This window comes from Lissotriton helveticus, chromosome 4_1 (genome assembly GCF_964261635.1).
Source record: "Lissotriton helveticus chromosome 4_1, aLisHel1.1, whole genome shotgun sequence".
NCBI classification, from domain to species: domain Eukaryota; kingdom Metazoa; phylum Chordata; class Amphibia; order Caudata; family Salamandridae; genus Lissotriton; species Lissotriton helveticus.
In genome coordinates, this window is record NC_136063.1 from 581,378,667 (window position 1) to 581,404,124 (window position 25,458).

The 25,458-nt window shown below is 51.2% G+C and overlaps 1 protein-coding gene across 1 annotated transcript in view; it reads left to right on the plus strand.

The window, feature by feature from the left end:
- Positions 1 to 25,458, plus strand: part of LOC144828756 (COP9 signalosome complex subunit 5-like) — a 185,023-nt gene that overhangs the window by 102,658 nt on the left and 56,907 nt on the right. The window contains exon 3 of the mRNA XM_078687201.1: positions 7,930 to 8,058. Within this exon, the coding sequence (XP_078543327.1) occupies positions 7,930 to 8,058 (129 nt within the window). The remainder of the gene's footprint in view (positions 1 to 7,929; positions 8,059 to 25,458) is intronic.

Here is a 25,458-nt window from a genome sequence, read left to right on the forward strand (position 1 = left end):
CGACCTCAACACGCTTTGGGGAAAAAAGGAAGATGACAGCTGACGGGAAAAAAATAATTTGACGCTCCTGAGGCACAGTGTCGGGAAGGATTTATCGCATGAGGAACATCAGCGGAGTCGAAGTGAAGAGCCCGTGGCAGCCTGAAGTGAAGCACGGACTGTGAAGAATAACGATTGCAGGTCGGAGGAAAGAAAAGTTTCCGTTTGAATTGAAGCCAGAAGTAAGGTATTCCTTCAATCTGTCCGTAGCGCTGTGCATAAACCCACGAGTGAGGAACCGGCTAAAGTGAACTTGCTATTTGGTCCATCAAGTGTGCGAGGCGAATGAAGTAGCGGGTGTCTGCCGAATTGTAAAGCGTAACGTAAACTGCATCAAATTTAAACAGGCATTTGACAGCCAGCTGGCTTGTAAAAGCAAGACGCGCAGTTCCCATACCCTCAAAGGGGACCCTGAGGGAGCTCGTGACAGGCAGTCACGGAAGCGTAGTGGGCAGAATATTCCAATCCATGTCCAACTTTTGTGCAGCGTAGCGCCAAGGAAGGGAAGCAGGATGTAACTTGGATTTGTGGCAGCACTACGTGATTTTGCAAGGCCAGCCCCGCGCCTCAAGTAGCTATCAGATTGCCTTCAACAGGAAGTCGCCAGCGCGCCAGGACTCACCTTAAATGATCATCGCTGTATTTGAATGCCTTTGGTGAAGCGCTGGTAGTGTAGCAGCGTGCCATTCCCTGCTGTTTCGCACGATTGAAAAGCACAACCGGTGCCATTTTTTCTGTTTTGTAAGTGGCATTGACACCATGACTTTGTGAACCAAAGACTTTGTGCAAACTTGGAACTTGTGCAGAATTCCCCTCACAGGCCTGTGGCATTCTGCTCTGAGGGGCGGTGGCTGTGTTGGACGCCTTGGCGGAACATATAAGTGTAACTGTGGGCCCTTTCACTGCTTGTACAGTATTACCCTGTGCTATTCTAAGGAAACGCACCTTCTAGTGTATGACTTGCATCTCCATGGACTGGCGTGTTCGCCATTGTGCCTACTAGTGTGGTTAAGGCTCACAAAAGGAAATGTGTGGTAATTGATTACATGTACCTTACTATGTTAGTGGGTGGAGAATAGCACCGTGCTCATCTGTACACTTATTACTAGCTATTTACCCTGCATTCTGGGTTTGTTTTTTGTCAATATAGCGCTCTGTGACACTGTGCCTAGCACTGTTCCCCACCTTTCATGGTAGCCTAGCATAACACACACCGTTTGGGGTACTTTGTGCTATAACACTCTGTACACTATACCATGCAGAGTGTAACTCCTCCACCCTTTTTCCTGACTAACCCAGGTGATCCTATTATTCAATGGAAAAAATGGAAGAAAGTGTTCTTGAACTATGCCACTGTGTGTGGGCCAAACCTTGGTCTAGAAAGGAAGGTAGCATTACTAGCATACTACCTAGGGGCAGAAGGGGGAAGAGGTCCTAGATCACCTTCCTGAGTTAGGGACGCAGGAAGCAAGGGGCCTCAACGAGCTAGAAGTAAGTCTGAAGAAATTGGATTTACATTACCTCCCCAAGACGAGCACCATAATGGAGAGGTACCATTTTGGGAAGAGAGCACAGAAGGAGGGGGAATCTATTGAAGATTTTGTCTCCGAGTTAAGGAAACTAGCTGCGACTTGCAAGTTTGGTGGTGCAAGCGAAGAAAGGATACGGGATCAGTTTGTGTTAGCTTGCAGAATGGAACGTGTGCGTGAGGAGCTATGGCTTAAGGATGATCCGCCCTTGAGGGAGGTGTTAATTATAGCAAAACAAGTTGAGCACATGTTGCAATGTGTCAAAGAAATAAAGCAAGACACTGGGGAGAAAAGAAACGAAGAAAAGCCCAGCGTGAGCGAAGTGGTGACCGAATGCGAGGCTATGTCTGTGATCAAAGGCCAGAAAGTAACGGGGAGGGAACAGAAGGAAAATAGAGTAGGAGGATCACTCAAGGGCACCTGCTACAGATGTGGCAAGCAGGGGCACCTAGCCAATGACAAAGAGTGTCCGGCCCTCAGGTTCACGTGTAATAAGTGTGGAAAGAAAGGTCACTTTAAGCAGTTTTGCAAGAGTGGACAAGGGTTCAGTAGACAGAGTAGAGACAGGACGAATGTAGTCTGTGATGAAATTGTGGTACAAGTTAACGAGAGTCAGGTCAAAAGCTGTAATGACGTCATGTGTGAAGAAATAGTAGTGCAGGTTGATGAGGGTCAGGTCAGCAGCCCCAAAGACACCGTAAAAGTGGGGGGCACTGAGGTAGAGGCATTGTTCGACTCCTGCTCTAGAATATCTATCATTAATGCCAGGGAATTCGCCTGTGTCCAAAGGGAAGATAATTTTGAGAAAAATGGATGTGAGACCTGGAGGGTATGCGGGCCGCCCTATCTCAATGAAAGGGTACTTTTGGGACAAAATAGAATACAGGAACAGGTCAACAGTGTCCAAGGTGTATGTGTCTACAGTCGGGGACAACATTTTGGGGTGGCAAGCACAGAAGGAGTTGGGGGTCTATCTCAATCCTAATTGTAATCCACAGATCTTGATACAGGAGATAAAGGAACAAAAGGAAAACGTAGTGTCTGAATTCAAAGAAGTATTCAGAGAAGAGCTAGGATGCTTAAAGAACTACTGTCACAAGATAAAGTTGAAGGAGAACGCTAAGCCAGTCGTGGCCAAGGTCAGGAAGCTTCCCATTGCCATCCAAGAAGAGGTGAAATCTGAACTGGAGAAACTGTGCAAGGCAGGAGTCATCGAACCGGTGGAAGCGACGGAATGGTTGGCACCCATCGTGGCCGCAAAGAAGAAGGATGGGTCGGTTCGGCTCTGCATTGATCTGAGAGCACTGAACAGAGAGGTCGTGGTCGATCGATTTCCCCTACCAAACATCACCCAGATGATGAGCATGCTAGAGGGGGCTAAGGTGTTCTCCACCCTCGACCTCACCTCGGCTTACTTCCAGATAAATCTGCACGAAGAGTCGCAAGAACTCACAGCGTTTGTGACACCCATGGGCGCGTACAAGTTCAAAAGGATGCCTTTTGGGTTAGTCTCGGCGGCTGCCGTGTTTCAGAGGCTCATGGGGAATATCTTGAAAGGCATCCCAGGCGTCGTGTGTTATCAGGACGATGTGCTGATATTTGCAAAAGACCATGAAGAGCATGATGATAGGCTGAGACGCGTGCTGGGAAGGTTCAGGTCGCAAGGATTAACAGTAAAAAAGGAAAAGTGTGTCTTTGGCTGCGCAGAATTAGACTTTTTGGGACACAAGGTGACGGCCGAAGGAATCTGCCCCAAGGCCGAGCTCCAGAACACCATTGTAAGTTTGATGCCCCCCACAAGTAAGGACGAGATCAAGTCATTTATGGGAATTCTAGAGTTCTACGGAAAATTCATACGGAACCTTGCAGGAAGAACGTACGCCATCAGGCTGCTATTAAAGAAAGAGACGGAGTTCAACTGGAGTCAGGAGTGTCAGAGGGAGTTTGAAGATGTAGGGAGGGCACTGGCAGAAGCCCCCAGCCTGAAGTCCTACATACCCAACCGGGCGACAGTGGTCACCACAGATGCAAGTGCTAAAGGGCTGGGAGCGGTCCTCACTCAAGTAAGCAACGACGGTGAAGAAACGATAGCGTTCGCTTCTAGATCACTCCAGAAGTCTGAAAACAACTACTCGGTGATCGAAAAAGAGGCCCTGGCAGTATCCTGGGCTTTGGGAAAATTCAGAGACTTTCTGTGGGGCACACAGTTCACCCTGCGTACTGACCACAAGCCGTTGGTAGAAGTCTTCAGCAAGAAGGGCCTAGATGCCATCTCCAGCAGGATCAGGCGGTGGGTGGTCAGTCTTCAGGAATACACCTTCCGCGTCGAGTACGTTCCGGTAACACGTAATTTTGCAGCAGACTGTTTGTCAAGACTCGTAAATGAAGAGGAAGCGAAGGAGACGCTTGACAGGGCGGATGATGAAGCGGATGAACATCAGATGGAAAATGTCTGCGCAATACAGAGGGCATTAGGAGAAGAGACATGGAAAAATGCAATGAAGGAAGATGAAACCTTGGAAGAGGTGTGCAAAAGAATAAAGGGCAGGTGGAAACACGAAGATAAAAGGGAGGAGACTCTGCGGCCGTACTGGGTTGTCAAAGACGAGCTGTCCATAGTCGATGAATGCCTGTTCAGGGGAACAAGACTGGTACCACCTGCGTCGGTGAGAGAGAACCTAGTCGAGATAGCCCACGAAGGCCACATGGGTATCACAAAGACCAAGTAAAGGCTGAGAGAGAACTACTGGTGGCCAAGCATGGACCTTGCCATCGAAAGGAAAATTAGGGACTGCATACCGTGCAGCAACAGTGACAAAATCTTGAAACAACTGACACCCCCAATGGTGTGCAGGCCGCCACCGTCAGGACCCTGGGAGGAATTGGCACTGGACATTGTGGGTCCATTGACGGGAGAAGTGCGCACGCCGTATATTCTGGTGCTCATGGACATGTATTCTAGGTGGCCGGAGGTGAGACTAGTAAGTGAAGTCACAACCAAGGTTGTCATCGAGTTCATGCAAGAGTTGTTTGTCAGAGAAGGGCTACCCAGCAGCCTACTCACAGACAATGGGGTGCAATTATGTTCCAAAGAGATGGAGGATTTCCTGGAAGGGAGAGGTATCACACACAAACGATGTGCTCTGTATCACCCCGAGACCAACGGCATGATCGAGCGTTTTAATAAAACCCTCAAGGAAAGCATCCAGTTAGCCAAGGCTAATGGTTTAAGCTGGAAGGAAGAAATATGGAGGCGGGTAGAAGCGTACAGATTCACCCCGCACCAAACAACGGGGGTCACTCCTTTCGAGTTGCTCCGGGCAAGAGTACCAAACACCAAACTATCCCCAGGATGGATGGGGTGGCACAAGGGATGGTCGGATCACTCCAAAGAAGCGAAAAGCCTGGAGAAACAAGAGGGAGCCATGGTGGAAAGGAAAGAAAGATATGACCGGCTCAAATCAACACGGGAGGCCGGGTTCAAAGTAGGGGATAGCATCAAGATCTGGACCCCTACTGGTAGAGCAAGTTGGTCAGGATACAGTAGTCCAACCAAGATCACCAAATTGTTCAAGAATGCTGTGAAGACTCAAGAGGGGAAGATCTGGAACCTGGGAAGAGTAGTGAGATTTCACCCACCCGGGCATGACTCCAGTAGTGAAGGTGATGTGGGGAAGAGCAAAGGTTCTAACACTAAGAAGCTGTTGCCGGTCCCCCACCCAGGTGGTAGGTCTAGCAGGAGAGTGACCAGACCCCCCCCAGGTATTTTGATCAATATGTTATGATGTGATACTCTGCAATACTGTTGTTCTTTTGGTTAATTCTCATGTTTCACTCCGCAGGGGAGGGGGATGTGTGGTATCTCCCACCTGTAATCCCCCCCGGCGGCTCCGCATGTAATGGAGCTGCTCGCGGTGACATCACTTAGAATGTCACCGCGACCAGCGTTCCAGGGCGAGCGCCAGAGGAGTGTGAGATGCTGTCCGGGAAGGGAGGCTGTGGCTGAGGTCGTCAGCATAACCATTTATCTTAATAAATGCCGTATGGTAATTCTAACAAAGCGTCCTTCTCATTTTTGGTCGCTTTTACAGGGTTGTAAGACAGGCGTGTGGTAGTGTGAAGGGCTGAAAGAGAGGTGCATGGCAGTGTGGTGTGCTGTAAGATGGGTGCTTGGCTGTGTGCAAGAATATTAGATTGGTGCACAGTTGTGTTAATGGCTGTGAGAGAGATGCCTTAAAATCTAAGTTATAAGGTGCATTATTGTGAACAGTTCTGCTAATGGGGTGCATACTTGGCTGTACAAGAGGAGCACGTGGCTGTAAGAAGGGTGTAAACGATGCATTGCTGTAAGAAGGGCCATATAGGGGATGCATAAAAGAAAACCCGTCTGCAGCAGAGTTCCATAGTTGTACGAAGGGTTGTGTGAGAGTGCATACATGGCTGTGAAGATTGTTGGAGGACTGCCTGGATATGGGACGGGTAAGATGAGTTCATGATTGTGGGAATAGTTGTGAGACGTGCATACATGGCACAGTGTTTGATTGAGAAGAGTTATGCATGGGTGTATTACAGTTGAGTCAAGTCAAGTCAAGTCAAGTCATAAAATTTGTATAGCGCACTACATACCCAGAGGGTTTCAAGGCGCTTAGGAAGGGGAGGAGGATTATTTGTCAAATATCCACGTTTTAAGCTGCTTTCTGAACGCTAGGTGATTCTGGGTGAGGCGAAGGTAAGCGGGGAGTGAGTTCCAAGTTTTGGCAGCCAGGTATGAAAAGGATCTGCCTCCCATGGTGGTCGAAGAGGGGTCGAAGAGGGCTGCCTGCATGACTGTTAGAACACTTGTAAGGTCGATACAAGGGGAAATGGATATTGGAAGAATGGTGAGATATGCATCATCTCTCCTGTTCAACTCCTCCCTAATCAGTGGTAATAAATATCCATGAAGGTGCCTTGGTGGAGAAGGGAAATGTCTCCAGTTCACCATCGTGGGTGGAAAGTGGGGCTGCCTTTTTTATTGTATTGTTTTGCCCATGAAACTCTGGACTGGTTGTGTCTCATGAATGCGTTGTACAGGTTTGTGCTGGGGTGTTTGTGGAATGTTAAAGGGCTGAAGTGCTGGTATCAGAACAGTGTTTTGTGCTGGCGTGATGTCTGTTGTGTCCTACCTGTGGCTGCTGTACTGGTTGTGATCTAAGAAAGTGCTGGTTATCTTTGGGCATTGTGGCGTGCTTTTGTGTCCAGCAGGGTATATCCAGGGCAGTGCAGTGCGTTCTACAAGCAGGGTCCAGGTTGATTGATTGTTACTGAGCAGTGTGTCAGATATACACCTGAGAGTGGGAGTGGTGTTCACTGAGAAATGTCCTGAGTACAAGGGCTGCAGTTGAGTTGCACACTTTGTCCTGCAGGCTAGGGCAGTCCTCTAATAATAACTCTCACACTGGAGAGTTGTATTTTTTTCGATTTCACAAGCTTTTTGTTCAGCCAGCAGATGCAGTGACTTTATTCTCCTGAGACAGAATCTCTTCCCTAGATTCCCATTGTGCTGGCACATGCCGGCAGGTCTGTGATCTTCAGCCAAAATCGCCAGTGGCTACATCTCCGCGCCGTATTCTGAAGTGTATAACTACTCTATCACATTTTATTTTTCCTAAAAAAAAAAGACCCAGTTCATATACAATCGTGATATCATTTTATCTTCAAAATACGACCATAACAACAAAGAAAACCTTTATCTGTAATAAGCCAGGCCTGCTTGCTTTGCCACTGCTTGAGTGATTACATGACTGCCTAACTGTGAGCGGGTGTGAATGGTTATTGGGCGAGACAGTGTGTTCTTGAGGGAGTTGAAATGAATGAGTGCCTATGGCCGGCAGCGCAGAGCCTGCAATAATATCATGTCCTTACAATAATAGTAGCAACTTGCTTGTTGATTAGTTAAACTTGAAAGTTGATAGTTCAACTTTGCCAATCGAAATGGATTGCGTTGTTGTAATCGTATGCTCTGGTATTTGAGAAATCGAATGCATAAACATTCATTGGCAACTCCAAAATGTCTGACTTATAACTGAAAAGTGCTTGTACTGCTATTTGTTTATGATCTTTTTCTTTATTCTCTTTGAACATTCCTAGTATTGGGACTTCAAACGTTTCCGTCCCCCCCCCCCCCCCCTCTTTGATATTTTCGAACTTTATGCAACTCTAAGCAGTCCTACATCTGTCCAAGTACAAGAAGACCTCACGTTAACGAGTTTTATTTTCTTAGTACTGCCTAGAATTTAAATGCATTTTCTAAAAGTTCCACGAGAGGGCAGCAGTCTCTTGCGAATAACGGATTCCCGTTTTATTTGTTTTCCTTCTGCAGGTCGGCCGTCTTGAAAATGCCATTGGTTGGTATCATAGTCACCCTGGTTACGGCTGCTGGCTCTCCGGGATTGATGTCAGCACACAGATGCTAAATCAGCAGTTCCAGGAGCCTTTCGTCGCTGTCGTGGTAAGTGTCTGCAGCATTTTTGTTTGGCTTGTCATTGCTTTTCTGTAATATGACCTGAAATAAAGATATGAGCTTCTAGGGTTGCTTCAGGCGCCCCACCCTCGTGCATGTTGCCGGATTTACAATTGCAGGTTGCCCTTTTCATCAATGCCCTCTTACACTGATTGCCCCCCTCTGCTGCCTCAAGTCTAGTGCAGTGTTCACCCCCGTGCTGCCTCCTTCACATCTGTCAACAGTTAGCTCTTTCCTATGTACTGTATTCAATATCCAGGATTCGCCGTAGTTTATAGCGCGCGACATCACACGTGGCATCAAAAGCCACGACCTTACCGGAAGTGGCATCATAAGAAGTGACATCCGATCTAAAGCCCTCACATATATGTTTGGCATGTCTATCATGAGTACGTTTGAGCGCATTGCGAGGATAACACAGTGAACTATGGAAGATCATATGTGACTTCTACACCTTGCAACCCCCAGTTTTATGTAACACACCCTGTACATTCATTTACAAACGTATATAATGTATTGTACATGTAATATACACGTGTTGATGTAAAGCGCTCTGACACCTGCATTGGGATGAGTAGGGCTATACCAGAAAAAATAGTGGTACTTAAATGATTTAAACGCCTCCTCAGTTGTAGTAAGCTCGACATAAATGCAATTTGCTGTGTGTAAATACTGGGAAAGACCAACACATCCGACTTTCTTACAGTGTATGCATATCTCCTAAACAGTGACTGAACAAAGTGAAAAGCTACCTTTCTTAAGTATGTGTGAAGTTCTTACCTTTGTTTTCCCTCCCCTTCATTTGTATCTAGGTGTGAGGCTCCGGACTACTCCCACACAAGAGACTGACAAAAGGAGGCATGATGTCCCCTCAAATTCGGCCCTAGTTATGGGCCCAGCGGGTGTCTAAAATAAGAAAGCCCCATCCCCGCCTGCACGTTGTTGCTTGTTGCAGATGAAAAGCAGACAACGTGCAGGCGCTGCGAAAAGTTTTCTTGTGTTTGGGAATTACACCAGGATGAGTTCTGCACATTATTCAGTGGGGCCCAACCTTTTGGCAGGGTGGACGGCGTTCACCCTGTGAAAATAGTGGGTGGACGCTGTCCACCCGTGTGTACCCCCGACTCGTGCCTTGCCATTAGGGATACAGACCATTAGTTTGAAGAGCGCACAAATATAGGTGACTACAATGAACACAAACGCATCACGATTATAACGCATGCCCGAAACTGCATTTACAACATATTCGCCAAAATAACGATTATCATTACATTCATTTCATCGCATTAAATCACATATACATATGTAAATTTTCATGCTATCCCTGAACACTACACATCTCTAATTTCTAATTTAATTTCTAATTTAAAACATTTGTAGAGCGCAACGTCCACCGAGCGGTTTCTTGGCGCTAACAAGGTCCGGTTCACTGAGGATTGCAGGGGTAAGCAAGTTTATAAAAGGAAGGCCTGTCTAAACAGGAACGTTTTGAGATCCTTTCGAAAAGAGGCATAGTGGGTGGCAAAACGTAGGTGATCAGGCAGAGAGTTCCACAAAGCAGGGGCCAGGGTGGAAAAATTGGCACCACCCCACTTTTTCCGCTTAAAACGGGGGGTTTGGAGGAAAGCTTTGGAGGAGGACCGGAGCTCTCTGGAGGGAACATAGTCGCTAATCAGCGAAGCGATGAAGGCCGGGGCAGTACCTTGCCGGGCCTGGAAGGTCATACAGGCGGTCTTAAAGAGGGAGCGCTCCCTGATAGGCAGCCAGTGGAGCTCCCTAAGAAGGGGGGAGGAGTGATGGTAACGTGGGAGACCGTAGATAAGCCGGGCCGCGTGGTTCTGCACCACCTGGAGCCTCCGTAAGCTGTATGCCGGAATGCCATTATAAAGGGCATTGGCGTAATCCAGCCGTGAGATTACCAATGCGGCCATGATCAGTTTGAGAGCCTGGGGGGAGAAAAAACGGGAAACAATACGGATTGTCCGAAGGGTGAGGAAGCAAGAGGAAACTACGGAACTGATTTGGGAGTGAAGAGTGAGGTGACTGTTCATTTTCACTCCCAGTGTTTTTACTGTGGCTGAAGGGGTAGGGGCGGGACCAAGAGAGGGGGGCCAAAAGTGGGGGTTCCAGGGACTGGATGAACCACCAGTGAGAACCAGCTCGGTCTTCTCCGGGTTCAATTTGAGGTGGTTGTGGTTCATCCAATCCCTGATGAAAATCATAATGGACTGAAAATTAGAAACAGAGAGAGAGGAAGAAGACAGGTCGAAGATGAGCTGGAGGTCATCTGCATAATTAAATACAGTGACCTCCAGCTGCTGAAGAGCGAAAATAAGAGGGGAGATGTAAAGGTTGAAAAGTAAGGGGGAAAGGGAAGAACCTTGGGGGACACCACAAGTGACGGGGAGTGGGGTGGTCGTGAAGGCTCCCAGCCGAACCGCCTGGGTACGGTCCCTCAGAAAGGAGGAAAGCCAAACCAGGGCTGTTCCCTGGATTCCGGCCGCCTTGACACGGGACAAGAGGATGTTATGGTCAACCGTGTCAAAAGCGGCGGAGAGGTCCAGGAGCACCAGCGCCTGGTGTTGGTTGTGATCCATTCCCTTCCTGAGTTCATCTAGGACCGATACCACGACTGATTCGGTCGAGTGCCTGGGACGAAAGCCAGCCTGGCGGGAAGCCAGCCCCCCATTTGCCTCTACGTGGGCACTGAGTACCGCGGTGACGTGGCGCTCTAGTACCTTGGCTAAATAGGGCAGTAGGGAGATGGGGCGATAATTGGCTGAGATGGTTGGGTCCGCGCCAGGCTTTTTTAGTATGGGCACTATGGTGGCAGCTTTGAGTGCGGGTGTCACGACTCCCTGGGCCAGAGAGTTGTTCAGGACAGTGACAGGGGGTTCAGGGCAGCAGGAGTAAATTTGCTGCAGAATGCGTGCAGGGCAGACATCTGCAGGGGAGCCCGATTTAACCTTAGGTAGAATCTCCAAGAACACTTCCTGGGTAAGGGGGGGAATAGAGGTAAGACAACTTGGGACGGTCTGAGGGGGAAGATCGACGAAGGCAGATGAAGGGGGAGGGATGTTAGCCTTGATGGTAATAATCTTGTCTAGGAAATATGAGTTAAGTTGGGTACATAAAGACTGGGATGGAGGAATTTGGGGTGAGGCTCTGTCAGAGAAGGCTAGATCATTCACAATGTTGAAGATCTCCCTGGGCTTGTTTTCGGCTGACGTGATTTTGGTGGAAAAATAGGCGGTTTTGGCATCAAGGATTGCCGTTTTATATTTGGCAAGTGCAGAGAGGTAGAGGGTTTTTAATGAAGGACAATAGTCCTTCCTCCAGTGTCTCTCTGCTTGACGAACGGTCAATTTAAGTTCTTTTAAGTTGCCATCAAACCATCTATTAGAATCCTTGGGTCGACGGATGGAAATACGGCGCAAGGGGGCTTCAGAGTCACAGCCTCTGGCTAGCCAGGCATTAATTGCCTCGGCTTGAGAGTTTGACGAGAGGCCAGCAAGGGTTGGAGGGGAATTCCGGAGCAGGGAGGTCAAAGCAGGGAGGTCAACTCTATTCCAATTTCTGGCCCATGTGTTTTTGGGGCGTGGGATTTTCGGCGCTGGTTCAATTAAGATGAAAAAGGAAATGAGGTCATGATCCGACCAGGGGCAGGGAGAGACAGTCACCGGGGAAATTGGGAGGTTGAGGGACCATACCTGGTCGAGAATGTGACCGTGAGAATGGGTGGGAACCGAAATATGCGGCACCAAGTTCAGGGAGAGCAGAGAATCTGTGAATTCCTTCGAAGTGGCGCACTCGGAAGGGTCGGAAGGCCAGTAATTAAAATCACCGAGGACCAGGATCGAAGCGTAGTTGACCACCAGGGTGGCCAGTAGGTCCTGGAACGCAGGTAGGAATAGGGGCGAGGGCTGGGGTGGGCGATACATCAAGAGGCAAGTGATGGGGGGAGAGAAATAAAGGGATCGGGCAACAAGGAATTCAGAGGAGGAAATAGGGGAAGATGGAAGGATCTGAAAATTAAAGTCCGCCCGGGCAATCAATGCCACACCACCGCCTGTCCTGCCCGCCGGGCGGTCAGTGCGTAGGGCAACATAGGTAGGGGGAAGGGTGGCCAGGAGAACGGGGAGGGACGAGTCACAAAACCAGGTCTCGGTCAAGAGCAATAGATCCGGTTTCTCAGAGTCGAGGAGGACGGATAGCTCATGGTGGTGTTTGACCGCAGATCTGGTATTGAGTAAGATGACAGATAGCGGAGGAGTAGAGGGAGGGGGGTCAGGTACGGAGGGGCAAAGCAGCGGTGGGGCCTGCAATGGCGGCAGCGGTATAGAGGTAGAAGAGGGAGTGAGTTTTAACGATGCAATGTGCTTTCCGATGGATTCAGAGAGTGGCCAGTGGCCCTGGAGAGAGGTCAGCTCCTCAGAGGAGTAGCACATAAAATTGGCATGGGGACGTGCCCCTAGCCCCGTCCGGCCGCGGACGGGCGCAGACGGGCTTGCCTTAGGCGCGCCTTCGGCGCGCAAACGGCGCGCCCGCTGCGCACGTCCGCTGCGCGTTCTGGGGTTGCACATTAAAATAGGGGATCTCTAGGGCGGGTAGGGGGCGTGGCCTCCGGGTGGGCGTGGCCAGGCGCCAAGGAAGCGGCGTGGAGGGTGACACGTGAGCGCTGGATCCGCTACACGGCGCCCTCGGGGGGTAAAGTGCAAAGTGCAAGCAGCAATCAGGTAGGCTTCATAAAACACAGGAAATACACAAAATACACTTTTAAAATCAAGCTCCCGGCTGTTTTGCCTCAGGAGTACGAACCAACTGAGCGCTTGTGTGTCAGCGCTTTAAGTAGGGCGGGTAGGGGGCGTGGCCTCCGGGTGGGCGTGGCCAGGCGCCAAGGAAGCGGCGTGGAGGGTGACACGTGAGCGCTGGATCCGCTACACGGCGCCCTCGGGGGGTAAAGTGCAAAGTGCAAGCAGCAATCAGGTAGGCTTCATAAAACACAGGAAATACACTTTTAAAATCAAGCTCCCGGCTGTTTTGCCTCAGGAGTACGAACCAACTGAGCGCTTGTGTGTCAGCGCTTTAAGTAGGGCGGGTAGGGGGCGTGGCCTCCGGGTGGGCGTGGCCAGGCGCCAAGGAAGCGGCGTGGAGGGTGACACGTGAGCGCTGGATCCGCTACACGGCGCCCTCGGGGGGTAAAGTGCAAAGTGCAAGCAGCAATCAGGTAGGCTTCATAAAACACAGGAAATACACAAAATACACTTTTAAAATCAAGCTCCCGGCTGTTTTGCCTCAGGAGTACGAACCAACTGAGCGCTTGTGTGTCAGCGCTTTAAGTAGGGCGGGTAGGGGGCGTGGCCTCCGGGTGGGCGTGGCCAGGCGCCAAGGAAGCGGCGTGGAGGGTGACACGTGAGCGCTGGATCCGCTACACGGCGCCCTCGGGGGGTAAAGTGCAAAGTGCAAGCAGCAATCAGGTAGGCTTCATAAAACACAGGAAATACACAAAATACACTTTTAAAATCAAGCTCCCGGCTGTTTTGCCTCAGGAGTACGAACCAACTGAGCGCTTGTGTGTCAGCGCTTTAAGTAGGGCGGGTAGGGGGCGTGGCCTCCGGGTGGGCGTGGCCAGGCGCCAAGGAAGCGGCGTGGAGGGTGACACGTGAGCGCTGGATCCGCTACACGGCGCCCTCGGGGGGTAAAGTGCAAAGTGCAAGCAGCAATCAGGTAGGCTTCATAAAACACAGGAAATACACAAAATACACTTTTAAAATCAAGCTCCCGGCTGTTTTGCCTCAGGAGTACGAACCAACTGAGCGCTTGTGTGTCAGCGCTTTAAGTAGGGCGGGTAGGGGGCGTGGCCTCCGGGTGGGCGTGGCCAGGCGCCAAGGAAGCGGCGTGGAGGGTGACACGTGAGCGCTGGATCCGCTACACGGCGCCCTCGGGGGGTAAAGTGCAAGCAGCAATCAGGTAGGCTTCATAAAACACAGGAAATACACAAAATACACTTTTAAAATCAAGCTCCCGGCTGTTTTGCCTCAGGAGTACGAACCAACTGAGCGCTTGTGTGTCAGCGCTTTAAGTAGGGCGGGTAGGGGGCGTGGCCTCCGGGTGGGCGTGGCCAGGCGCCAAGGAAGCGGCGTGGAGGGTGACACGTGAGCGCTGGATCCGCTACACGGCGCCCTCGGGGGGTAAAGTGCAAAGTGCAAGCAGCAATCAGGTAGGCTTCATAAAACACAGGAAATACACAAAATACACTTTAAAATCAAGCTCCCGGCTGTTTTGCCTCAGGAGTACGAACCAACTGAGCGCTTGTGTGTCAGCGCTTTAAGTAGGGCGGGTAGGGGGCGTGGCCTCCGGGTGGGCGTGGCCAGGCGCCAAGGAAGCGGCGTGGAGGGTGACACGTGAGCGCTGGATCCGCTACACGGCGCCCTCGGGGGGTAAAGTGCAAAGTGCAAGCAGCAATCAGGTAGGCTTCATAAAACACAGGAAATACACAAAATACACTTTTAAAATCAAGCTCCCGGCTGTTTTGCCTCAGGAGTACGAACCAACTGAGCGCTTGTGTGTCAGCGCTTTAAGTAGGGCGGGTAGGGGGCGTGGCCTCCGGGTGGGCGTGGCCAGGCGCCAAGGAAGCGGCGTGGAGGGTGACACGTGAGCGCTGGATCCGCTACACGGCGCCCTCGGGGGGTAAAGTGCAAAGTGCAAGCAGCAATCAGGTAGGCTTCATAAAACACAGGAAATACACAAAATACACTTTTAAAATCAAGCTCCCGGCTGTTTTGCCTCAGGAGTACGAACCCCTAATACGAAACCCTAATATCTGAAAGAAACAGGTTAGTATTAGATTCCTTACCTTAGAATATCCCCAGGCGTCAGTCTGGATCCGGAAACTTTTGCGTAGCAGTACCCCTGCGCGTCGGTAGGCGTCGTCTGCAGGCGTCCCCTGCGGCTCCGCGTCGTCGGCGTCGTGCGCCGTGATGACGTCGCTGGAGTATATAGACGCCGCCTCCGCGCGCTGACGTCAGTTCTTCTTTTTTCCGCGCCAGTTAGCGCAGATCCGAAGAGCAGTACTCCGGTCTTTTGACCAAGTTTTTTGTTAACTGATTGATCTTTACGGTGCCGGTAGGATGCCCGGTTTCAAGAGTTGTGACGAGTGCGACCGCCTGATGTCGGTCACCGACCACCATCGACTCTGCCTCCGGTGTCTGGGCGCGGACCACGACGTGGAGTCCTGCGTCGACTGTCGGGCCTTGACTGGAAAAGCTAGGCGGGAGCGGTCCCGCAAGCTTCTCGAGCTCCGGTTGTCGGCCCCGCGTCGAGAGCGGTCCCGGTCCGGTCGGAGGTCGGGGGAGCGGTCGAGGGAACGGTCGCGGAGCCGCCATGGGCGCTCCGGGAGTCGCCACCATTCCTCCGGCTCGTCAGGTAAGCACAAGAAGTCGGGGCGTCGCCATCGCACCCCCGACTCCCCCCGACGCCCGTGTGCTGCGGCCGGGGGCTCGGGTGACCCCACCCCCGCGGTCCCGCATGGGTCGCCGACGCCGTCTACCCCACACCTGTCGGTCCCTGGGGAAGGCGCGTCGCGTGAGGAGATCGAGGCCTTCCTCATTGCTATGAGGGCGAGGTCTTCTCCGGCGGGGCCTTCGGCGCCTGCGGGCCCGTCGGTCCCGTCTGGGGGCCCGAGCGGTTCGGGTGCTCCTGCCCCGGCGCCGCCGGTGGCTCCGGCCCCGGCGCCGCTGGTTCCCTCTGGTTCGTCGCCGGCTGGTCTCCCGGCCTCTCCGGCGTCGGTTCCTGTGGGCCAACCCGTGGTACCGCCCCCGCGTGGTGCAGCGACTCCGCCGTCGGCTCCGGCCGGCGTCGGGTCCCCGACGCCGCGCGGCGCCACCCCCCTTTCCTCCCCGACTCCGGACTCGGAGCCGGACCGGCGTCGGCCGACGCCGGACCCGACGCCGATGGGGCCCGTTGACCCCGATGTCTATATCGTCGACCCAGAATATGGGTATGACGAGGAGGAGTATGGAGAGGGTTGGGAGGGGTCTGAGGACCCTCTATCCCGTGCCTGCCAGTACGATGTGGACTGGGTAGGTGATCTGGGTGATGCCAGTGGCCTGGACGAGTCGCCCAACCCTGGGTTTGTCTCTCCGTCCCCTGTGGCGTCCGAGGCGGGTGCTGCCTATTCGGTGGTCCTGATGAGGGCTGCCAAGGCCTTACACCTTGAGCTCCCCGTCGCGAAGGTCAAACCGAATATTCTGACGGAAGTTTTTAAACCGCAGTCATGCCCCCAGGAGCCTCTGCTGCCGTTTAATGAGGCCCTGACGGATGTCCTTCTGGGCACCTGGTCCAGGCCCGCTTCTGGTGCGCCGGTTGACCGGAACGTTGCCAGGCGCCACCGTCCCTGCTCGGACGACCCTGCCTTCCTGTCCACCCATCCCTCCCCGGAGAGTCTGGTGATCCAGGCCTCCACTTCACAGTCCGCATTTCCGTCGGCTCCGCCCGACCGGGAATCAAAGAGGTACGACCAATTTGGAAAAAAAGTGTTTTCCTCTTTGAGCGCTGGACTGCGGTCTTGTAACACCGCGTGCCTCTTGGGCCGCTACACCCACTCCCTGTGGGATACGGTCGAGGAGTGTTTGCCGCAATGCCCCCAGGAAGTGCGGGACAAGCTCACCCGGGCCTTTGTTGAAGGCCGGGATGCGGCGCGGTACTCGATCCGTTGTGGTCTGGACACCACGGACTCACTGGGACGGGCCATGTCCACTACGGTGGCGATTCGTCGCCATGCCTGGCTGAGATCTGCCAACTTCTCACCAGACGTCCAAAATACACTTATGGACATGCCATTTGATGGCAGTCGCCTATTTGGTGACAAAGCGGACCACGCGCTGGAGCGCTTCAAGGACTCCAGGGTCACGGCCAAGTCCTTGGGTCTCTCGACCCAGCGCCAGCAGACGGGTTCGTTTCGGCCCTTTCGTGGCCAAGGGAGGGGAGGTCCCACACGTGCTGCCAGCCACGCGGCGCAGAGCGCTCCCCAGCGCGGTGGCGCCCGTGGTTTCCGCCGTGGTGGCGGTAGAGGCCAGCGTCGTGGTCAGTCCACGCCTCCCTCCGCTGCGGCATCCAAGCCTTCCTAGTCCGAGCTTTCGGGCTCACGTGACGCCAGTGGGTGGCAGGGTTCGCCATCACCACTCCCGCTGGCGCGCGATAACGTCGGACAGGTGGGTGCTGCAGCTTGTCCGAAGGGGCTATGCCCTCCCCTTCGAGTCCACTCCTCCAGCCATGCCACCGCAGAACCACCGTGTGTCGGGGGACCACTTGACACTTCTGCAGGAGGAAGTTACGGCCCTCTTGGCCAAGGGGGCCATCGAGCGCGTTCCTGGGCCAGAAGTAGGGTGTGGTTGCTACTCCCACTACTTTCTGGTACCCAAGAAGGACAAGGGAGGCCTGCGTCCTATCTTGGATCTACGGAACGTCAACGGCTTCCTCCGGAAGGAGAAGTTCAAGATGTTGACTTTGGCTCAGGTCTTGGCTGCTCTAGACCCCCAAGACTGGATGGTAGCGTTGGACTTGCAGGATGCGTACTTTCACATCCCCGTCCTGCCGGCCCACCGGCGTTACCTGCGGTTCACGGTAGGCCACGAGCACTTTCAGTTTATCGTGCTCCCATTCGGCCTTACCAGCGCCCCACGGGTGTTCACGAAAGTGATGGCGGTGGTCGCAGCTCATCTGCGCCGGTTAGGGGTTTCAGTCTTCCCCTACCTCGACGACTGGCTGTTGAAGGCGGGCTCGCCCCAGACAGTCGTCCACCACCTTCAGATGACGGCAGACCTCCTGCACGAGCTGGGGTTTTCCATCAATGTGCCGAAATCACACCTGTGTCCCTCTCAAAAGCTCCTTTTCATCGGAGCGGTTCTCGACTCGGCGCAGTTTCGGGTTTATCCTCCGGAACGGCGGGTCCGGGATATTCAGGCTCTGATTCCCATCTTTCAGCCGTTATCCCGGGTTTCGGTCAGGTTGACGCTGCGGCTTCTGGGGCTGATGGCCTCCTGCATCCTTCTGGTGCATCACGCCAGATGGCGGATGCGGGCTCTGCAGTGGGACCTGAAGTTTCAGTGGGCCCAGCATCAGGGCAACCTATCCGACCATGTCCTGATCTCGGAGGGCACTGCTAGACAGTTGCAGTGGTGGCTTACGGACCGCGATTGGGTCAGGGGCAGATCCCTCTCCCTTCCCCAACCGGAGCACGTGGTTGTGACGGACGCGTCCCTCCAAGGCTGGGGTGGCCACTTGGGAGAGGCGGAGATCAGAGGCCTCTGGTCTCCGGCGGAGTCCCGGCTCCATATCAACATGTTGGAGCTGCGGGCGATTCGCCTAGCACTGAAGGCATTCCTCCCCTTTGTCAACGGGAGTGTAGTGCAGGTGTTCACGGACAACACCACCGCCATGTGGTACTGCAACAAACAGGGCGGTGTGGGGTCGTGGACCCTTTGCCAAGAGGCTCTGCGCCTCTGGCTATGGCTGGAACGTCAGGGCGTGACTCTGACGGTTCAACACCTGGCAGGTTCTCTGAACGCCAGGGCGGACGAACTCAGCCGTCGGTGCTCGGTGGATCACGAATGGCGTCTGAACTCGGATGTGGCGAGAGGCCTCTTTCAGCAATGGGGAGAGCCTTGGTTAGATCTATTCGCCACAGAAGAGAACGCGCAATGTCATCAGTTCTGCGCGTTGGAGTTTCCAAGACGGCACTCGCTCGGCGACGCCTTTCGGCGCGAGTGGAGTTGCGGTCTGTTGTACGCCTTTCCGCCTATACCACTTCTGCCCAGAGTGCTGAAGAAGATCAGGCGCGACCGGGCCCAAGTTATCCTTGTGGCTCCGGACTGGGCTCGAAGGTACTGGTATCCCGAGCTACTCAGCATGACAGTCGGTCCCTCGATCCGCCTGCCCCTTCAGGAGGACCTTCTGTCGCAGCAGCAGGGGACGGTCCTCCACCCGAACCTGTCCAGTCTCCACCTCCATGCGTGGAGATTGAGCGGCGACAGTTGAGGCCATTTGACTTGCCTCCTGAAGTCTGTGATGTCATTCTGGCAGCCAGGCGTCCCTCCACAAAGTCGGTATACGCCTGCCGGTGGAACAGATTTGTGGCATGGTGCACAGCGAAGGCTGTGGATCCCCTTTCTGCCCCTCTGTCTGAGGTTCTCCTCTTCCTCCTTTCCCTTGCCCAGCAGGGCTCTGCTCTGGGCACTATCAAGGGCTATCTTTCTGCCCTTTCCGCCTTCTTGAGGCTACCTGATCAGCCATCTTTGTTCAAGTCCCCTATTGTGTTGAGATTCTTGAAGGGCATCACGCACATGTATCCTCCAACTCCGTTCGTGATGCCTCAGTGGGACTTGAACCTGGTTTTGACTTTCCTGATGTGCGCTCCCTTTGAGCCCCTTCATTCCTGTCCTCTCCGTCTTCTCACCTTAAAGACGGCCTTCCTGGTAGCCATCACCTCTGCCAGGAGAGTGAGTGAGCTCCAGGCTCTTTCTATTCAACCTCCTTTCTTGTCTGTTCATCCTGATAAGGTGGTTCTTCGGACTAGACCTTCTTTCCTGCCCAAGGTAGTCTCTGCTTTTCACATTGGGCAGTCCATCACCTTGCCCTCTTTCTTCCCGCCTCCGCATCCTTCAAAGGATGAAGAGCGGCTCCATCGTCTGGACCCAAAACGTGCGCTTTCATTCTATATGGATCGCACACGCCAGTTCCGGGTGGATGACCAACTGTTTGTTGGCTACGTGGGTGAGAAGAAGGGAAGGGCGGTACAGAAACGGACCATCTCTCGGTGGGTCGTCCTGTGCATCAAAGCATGCTACTCTTTGGCTCGGAAGGAGCCTCCTGTTGGGCTGAGGGCCCATTCCACTCGGGCCACGGCGGCTACTACTGCCCTGGGCCGGGGAGTCCCTTTGCAGGACATTTGCCAGGCGGCCACGTGGGCCTCGCTGCACACCTTTGCGAGGCACTACTGCCTGGACAGTCAAGTCCGGAGGGATGGCTTCTTTGGCCGTTCGGTCCTCCAGGACTTTCTGGTGTAGGTTGTATTGGTTCGCAGACCCACCACCGGGGTTGGTATTGCTGGGGTATCTATTCTAAGGTAAGGAATCTAATACTAACCTGTTTCTTTCAGATGAACAAGTTACTTACCTTCGGTAACGATATATCTGTAAGAAACAGTAGTTAGTATTAGATTCCTTACCGCCCCGCCCATCCTCCCCGTTCTGCGAACTGATACCTAGGGTTAAGGACATCCCTTTCAGGGCCCTAGTTTCAAATGGCACCAGTGTTGGTTCTCACATGGCTCTGCGTGTTCTGGCGCGGAAAAGCTGTGTGCAAAGAACTGACGTCAGCGCGCGGAGGCGGCGTCTATATACTCCAGCGACGTCATCACGGCGCACGACGCCGACGACGCGGAGCCGCAGGGGACGCCTGCAGACGACGCCTACCGACGCGCAGGGGTACTGCTACGCAAAAGTTTCCGGATCCAGACTGACGCCTGGGGATATTCTAAGGTAAGGAATCTAATACTAACTACTGTTTCTTACAGATATATCGTTACCGAAGGTAAGTAACTTGTTCATGCTTACTAACCCTCAAAACTACCCTAAAAACTACTTTTCTACCGGTCAGCAATACCCATCATTGTACCCTAAAACCCTTTACGAGTCGCAAGACTTCGCGAGATAGGCATACAGGGGACGGTGTTCGACTGGTTTTCTTCCTTTCTTGCCGGCCGCCGGCAGACGATCTGGGCCCCGCCTGATTCCGCCGTGATGCCGCCTCTGGGAGTTGGGGTCCCGCAGGGCTCTGTTTTGAGCCCGACCCTCTTTAACATCATTATGACCCCGTTGGCGGCACTGGTGGAGTCGCATGGTGCCCAGATCGTATCCTATGCGGATGACACCCAGCTCCTCTTCTCGTGTACGAGAGGAGGCGACTTTGATGGGGAGAGTATTCGGGATTGCCTTGGGGCTGTTTTCCATTGGTTCCATCTAAACAGCCTCAAGTGCAATTCCGACAAGTCCGAAGTACTGTTCTTCGGGTGTGACACCGAACCCGTCTGGCAGACTTGGTGGCCTCGGGATATGTTCCCTCCATCCTGTTCCTCTCAGGTTGCAAAGAATCTAGGGGTGAAGCTGGATAACAGGTTAACCTTGAAATCTCAGATCCTGGGGGTGTCGGGCATGTGCTTTGGCATCCTTAGGATGCTGCGGAGGTTTCTTCCTCTGTTATCCGTGGAACATAGGACGCTGACAGTTCAGGCTCTGATTGGGTCCAGGTTGGATTATTCCAACGTTCTCTACCTGGGCCTTCCGGAGTACTTGCTGCAGCGCCTTCAAGTGGTGCAGAACGCCGCGGCTAGGGCAATCTTCGGCCTTAGTAGGCGCTCTAGTGCCTCGGGCCTTCTGGTAACTTTACATTGGTTGCCCATCCGCAAGAGGATCGCCTTTAAGGCTCTGACCTTGGTCTATAAAGCTCTTCACAAGGGGGGAGCTAAGTACCTTCAAAAGAGACTGGTCTTTTATCATCCGACCAGATCTCTGAGGTCGGAATCCCTGCACCTTGCTGTTGTCCCTCGGGTAAAGAAAGCGCGCCTTGGTGGGCGCTCTTTTGGATTGCTGGCATCTCAGCTATGGAACTCTTTGCCGCTGGCCCTGCGGGGAGCCACTAGCTTGCTGGTTTTTAGGAAAGGCCTTAAAACGTGGCTTTTTACTCAGTAGCCGTTCTCTCTTGAATTCTTGGCTTACTGCTCTTTTAGTCTTTCTTTTGGTGTTATGTTATTATGGTGCAGCTTCTTCGCCTTCTCCAATAAAAGCGCCGGGACACTCTTTTTGAGTAGCCGTGCGCTATAAAAATGAACTAATAACATAACATAACATAACATATAATGCACATACCTGATCCTAAAAAAAAACTCATAACCCCTATATAATATCTATCTATGAGCTCTAAAACCAACTTTACATCACCCATTTCTAAGCCCCTAAAACACCTCATGTCCCCTGTGCCCACTAATCCCAGAGTGCAAAGAATTCAGCAAAACCCTTAAGTGGTACCCATCCCCAAGTACCACATACACTACGTATCACACTTGAACTCTAGGTACCCCTAAAGCTTCCGCTCTTAAAATATGCTGTAATTTTTATTTGTTTTAACTTGCCTCATCAAAACTCATCTTGTAGTGTTAAATGCATTGTTAAAACTTTGTTGTGATTGTAGTGGATGCATTGAAATAGTGTTACCACTTCTAGTCTTGCCCAGTGCTAGTCAGACACCTGTGGCTCCTATTATTTCCACTTTTTTAATGCCAAATAAGTCTTCTTAACTGTTACTGCTCCAAATACAGTAACGAGTAGCAGAAGAAATGGCTGATTGCCTTCCAAGAAGCTGGCCAGTACCTTGTTGGTGAAGTGGAGTGTGGCACAGGCTTCCTTCATTCAGTGCAGCCTTCCACCAGGCTGGAAGTGGTTACCTTGGCGTGTGTTGTGCTCTTCTTTGCACTTGTCACAAGAGTTGTACCGTTCTCTGATCTATCGTGACAAAGAAAGCTCTGACCCAGTGTCAGCTTGGAGCTGCTTAACACTCCAACTCCTTTCACGCAATAACTTTTCAACCTTTTTAGTCGAGTTGAATTTATAAGACCATTTTGTATTTTATTTACTTTTTTGGCAATATGTAACAAGTGACTTAGAACGTGGCTTCTGACGTTCTCATCAAATAAATATAAACAACAAGAGAGAGAGAGGGAAATTGTCGGGTCCACTCTTGGTCCCCCTAGGGAATAGCAACTAAACAACAAAAGAGTGAAGCCAAAACATGATGGGCTTACAAGAGGAATCACTCTTGTTTGTTAAAAGAACCTTCACTCACTCTGGGCCACGGCGGTATGCACACCCTAAGGTGCACCCTAACCTGTGGCCTCAAGAGAACCGTATTACTTATGGTTCTGGTGGCACCTTCAGGACTTCTGAAAGAGTTACGACTCTGTAAGACAAAATAACACATGGGCAGACAAACATGTCACATTACAGTTTACAAATAGACAGTCTTATAATGAGTCATGGTGTGTGCCCTTCTAGGGGAAACCTTAAGTCCTACATTTGACCTAAAGAGTGATTCCTCTTGCCAGCCCTTCATGTATTTGGCTTCACTCTTTTGTTGTTCTCATCAAATATGCATGCTTTAATCTTGAATGAAAATACATTGAGGTGTTACAGTATTTTTGCATTAAAATGAATGTGGTATTTATTATGAGAGATGGTGTACCTTATTTCCCACTCCAATGTGTATTTCGAACTTCGGTCCAACATGATGGCGTGGCGTTTGACTTGAGAGGCCAGTTTAGAGAGGGATTCACTTAAAGCGTCTAGTTTCTGAGTAGAATATATCACAGCACTGAACTGTAAAGCTTGGCAAGTGCAAAATCCAGTCCCATGTCTTCCTTTATTTTAGCACTAAGCGAACTGGAAATTAAAATGCCTTTATCGTTTGTGTGCTAAAAATACTGAATAGATCAAGCATTCTGACTGCCACAGATTCCATCAAATTACCCCACCTGTTATACCCTTTTTCTCACCACCCAACTCTGCTTTCTAATTTTAGTTTTCTTTTCTTATTGAGTGGCTTTTCATTCTTCTATTCCCCGCTTCTCATCTACTTTGGGTTTTCTTATTTTTAGCATAATTCATTCCTCTGGCTCCCATTTTTGCCATGGTTTCCCGGCACAAACTGTCTTTCATACGTTTGGTGCCAAAATAGAGTAACTGTTATTGACCAAAGTGAAAGAATTTGTAGACATTTGCTTTTATTTAAAAAAAAAACACCCGTGAATTGTGTAGGAACCAGGGCTCCTATGTAGGCATTTGGCTTCTCCTTAACTGCTTAAGTTCCCAGAACAAAGCATCAAGAGTTACAGCAAACCCAACTGTAGATCAAGAGGTACATCTGCACGGCTAATATCGCAGTAGCTAAAGGCAAATGCATGCTCTTTCTTGGGACTACTACGTTTTTATGCCTTCTGCTAGTCTCTGGACACCTTACTACATAGTGCAGTAGCCTTTCATGCTTCATCGATGGTTTAATCACAATGTTTTTTTTTCCATCCATTGCCCTTCCATGTCCTAGATTAAATTCCACCAATGGTCATCTGTTCATCTCTTTGTATAATGAAATTATGCATATTTGCGCTGTTGCATATAACTATTCATGTGCTTCCAAGTTTTTCTTTAAAAGCAGCCTCTGTTTTTGACAGTGCTATGATTGTCTTAATAGTCCAAACGCAAAACAGTGTAGGTGGCTTAACCTTTCAAATCATGCAGTTCTCTTTACAAAGCACAAACGTTCTTCTGTGTGTCATTGATCTAATAGAGTTGGAAGAATAATGGAGGGGGACCCGCCTCCCAATCAGTAATATAGATATAATGGCCCCAGTCAGGTAAGTTATTTATTTGTGTGGCGAGATGTATTTTGCTACCACTGCTGGTACGTTCGCTATATTAACATCTGGACCCTGGTATTTCAACTGTGTGTGTACTCTTCTGTATCCATTTTTATAGGCCAATGTTGATTAACCAGAAATGAGGGAAACGTTTACAGGAGCAACCAGTGGGTACACAGATGGACAGGTTTCTATAGCTCAGGTTTCTCATTACTGGTGCAGGCCTTCTAAAAGAGGGATCAAGAGCATCATTTCCTGTGGTCAACCCACTAAAGCCCCCAGTTTATTTCCTTGAAAAAGGGGAAAGCTATTTCATAACTACCCCTATTATTGGAGCAACCGGATAATGTGGTGTGGATAGTATAATTAATAGTGTATGTCCTCTTTTTGGAGTGTGCCAAATAATACTTAGAGCTAAAAAATGTGTCTAGTGAACACTTAAGAGGCTTTAGTTACATTGTGTCCTGCTACATATTAAAAGCATATGGCATGATAGACCTTTATGAATTTGGGTTGGATGTTTCACTGCCCTGGTATTTTCAGCACATTCTTCAGGACCAGAGGACCAACATTGCGAAAATGGATTGCAAGAATCTCCATGGAATAAAAAAAAAAACGTTATTCTGGTGTTATTACAGTAGTAGGTATACCACTTCGACCAGACCGTTAACATTCAGTGTACGGTTTGCAAAATACGTTTCCAGTCAAGGGGTGTAATCATCCCAGGGACAGAGTTACCGGGTCAAAGTTCTCTTTAAGTCTCTTTATGATGGATATCTCAAGAAATACTGGCCTCCCCTCCCTCAAGGTGGACTATTGTCTAGGGGTCTAAAAGTTTCAACAGCATTTCTCCCTTTTCCTCTGTCACTTTGTCATCTTGACAAGACTGCTTCATATGACTTTCATCGGTCAGAGCCCATTCC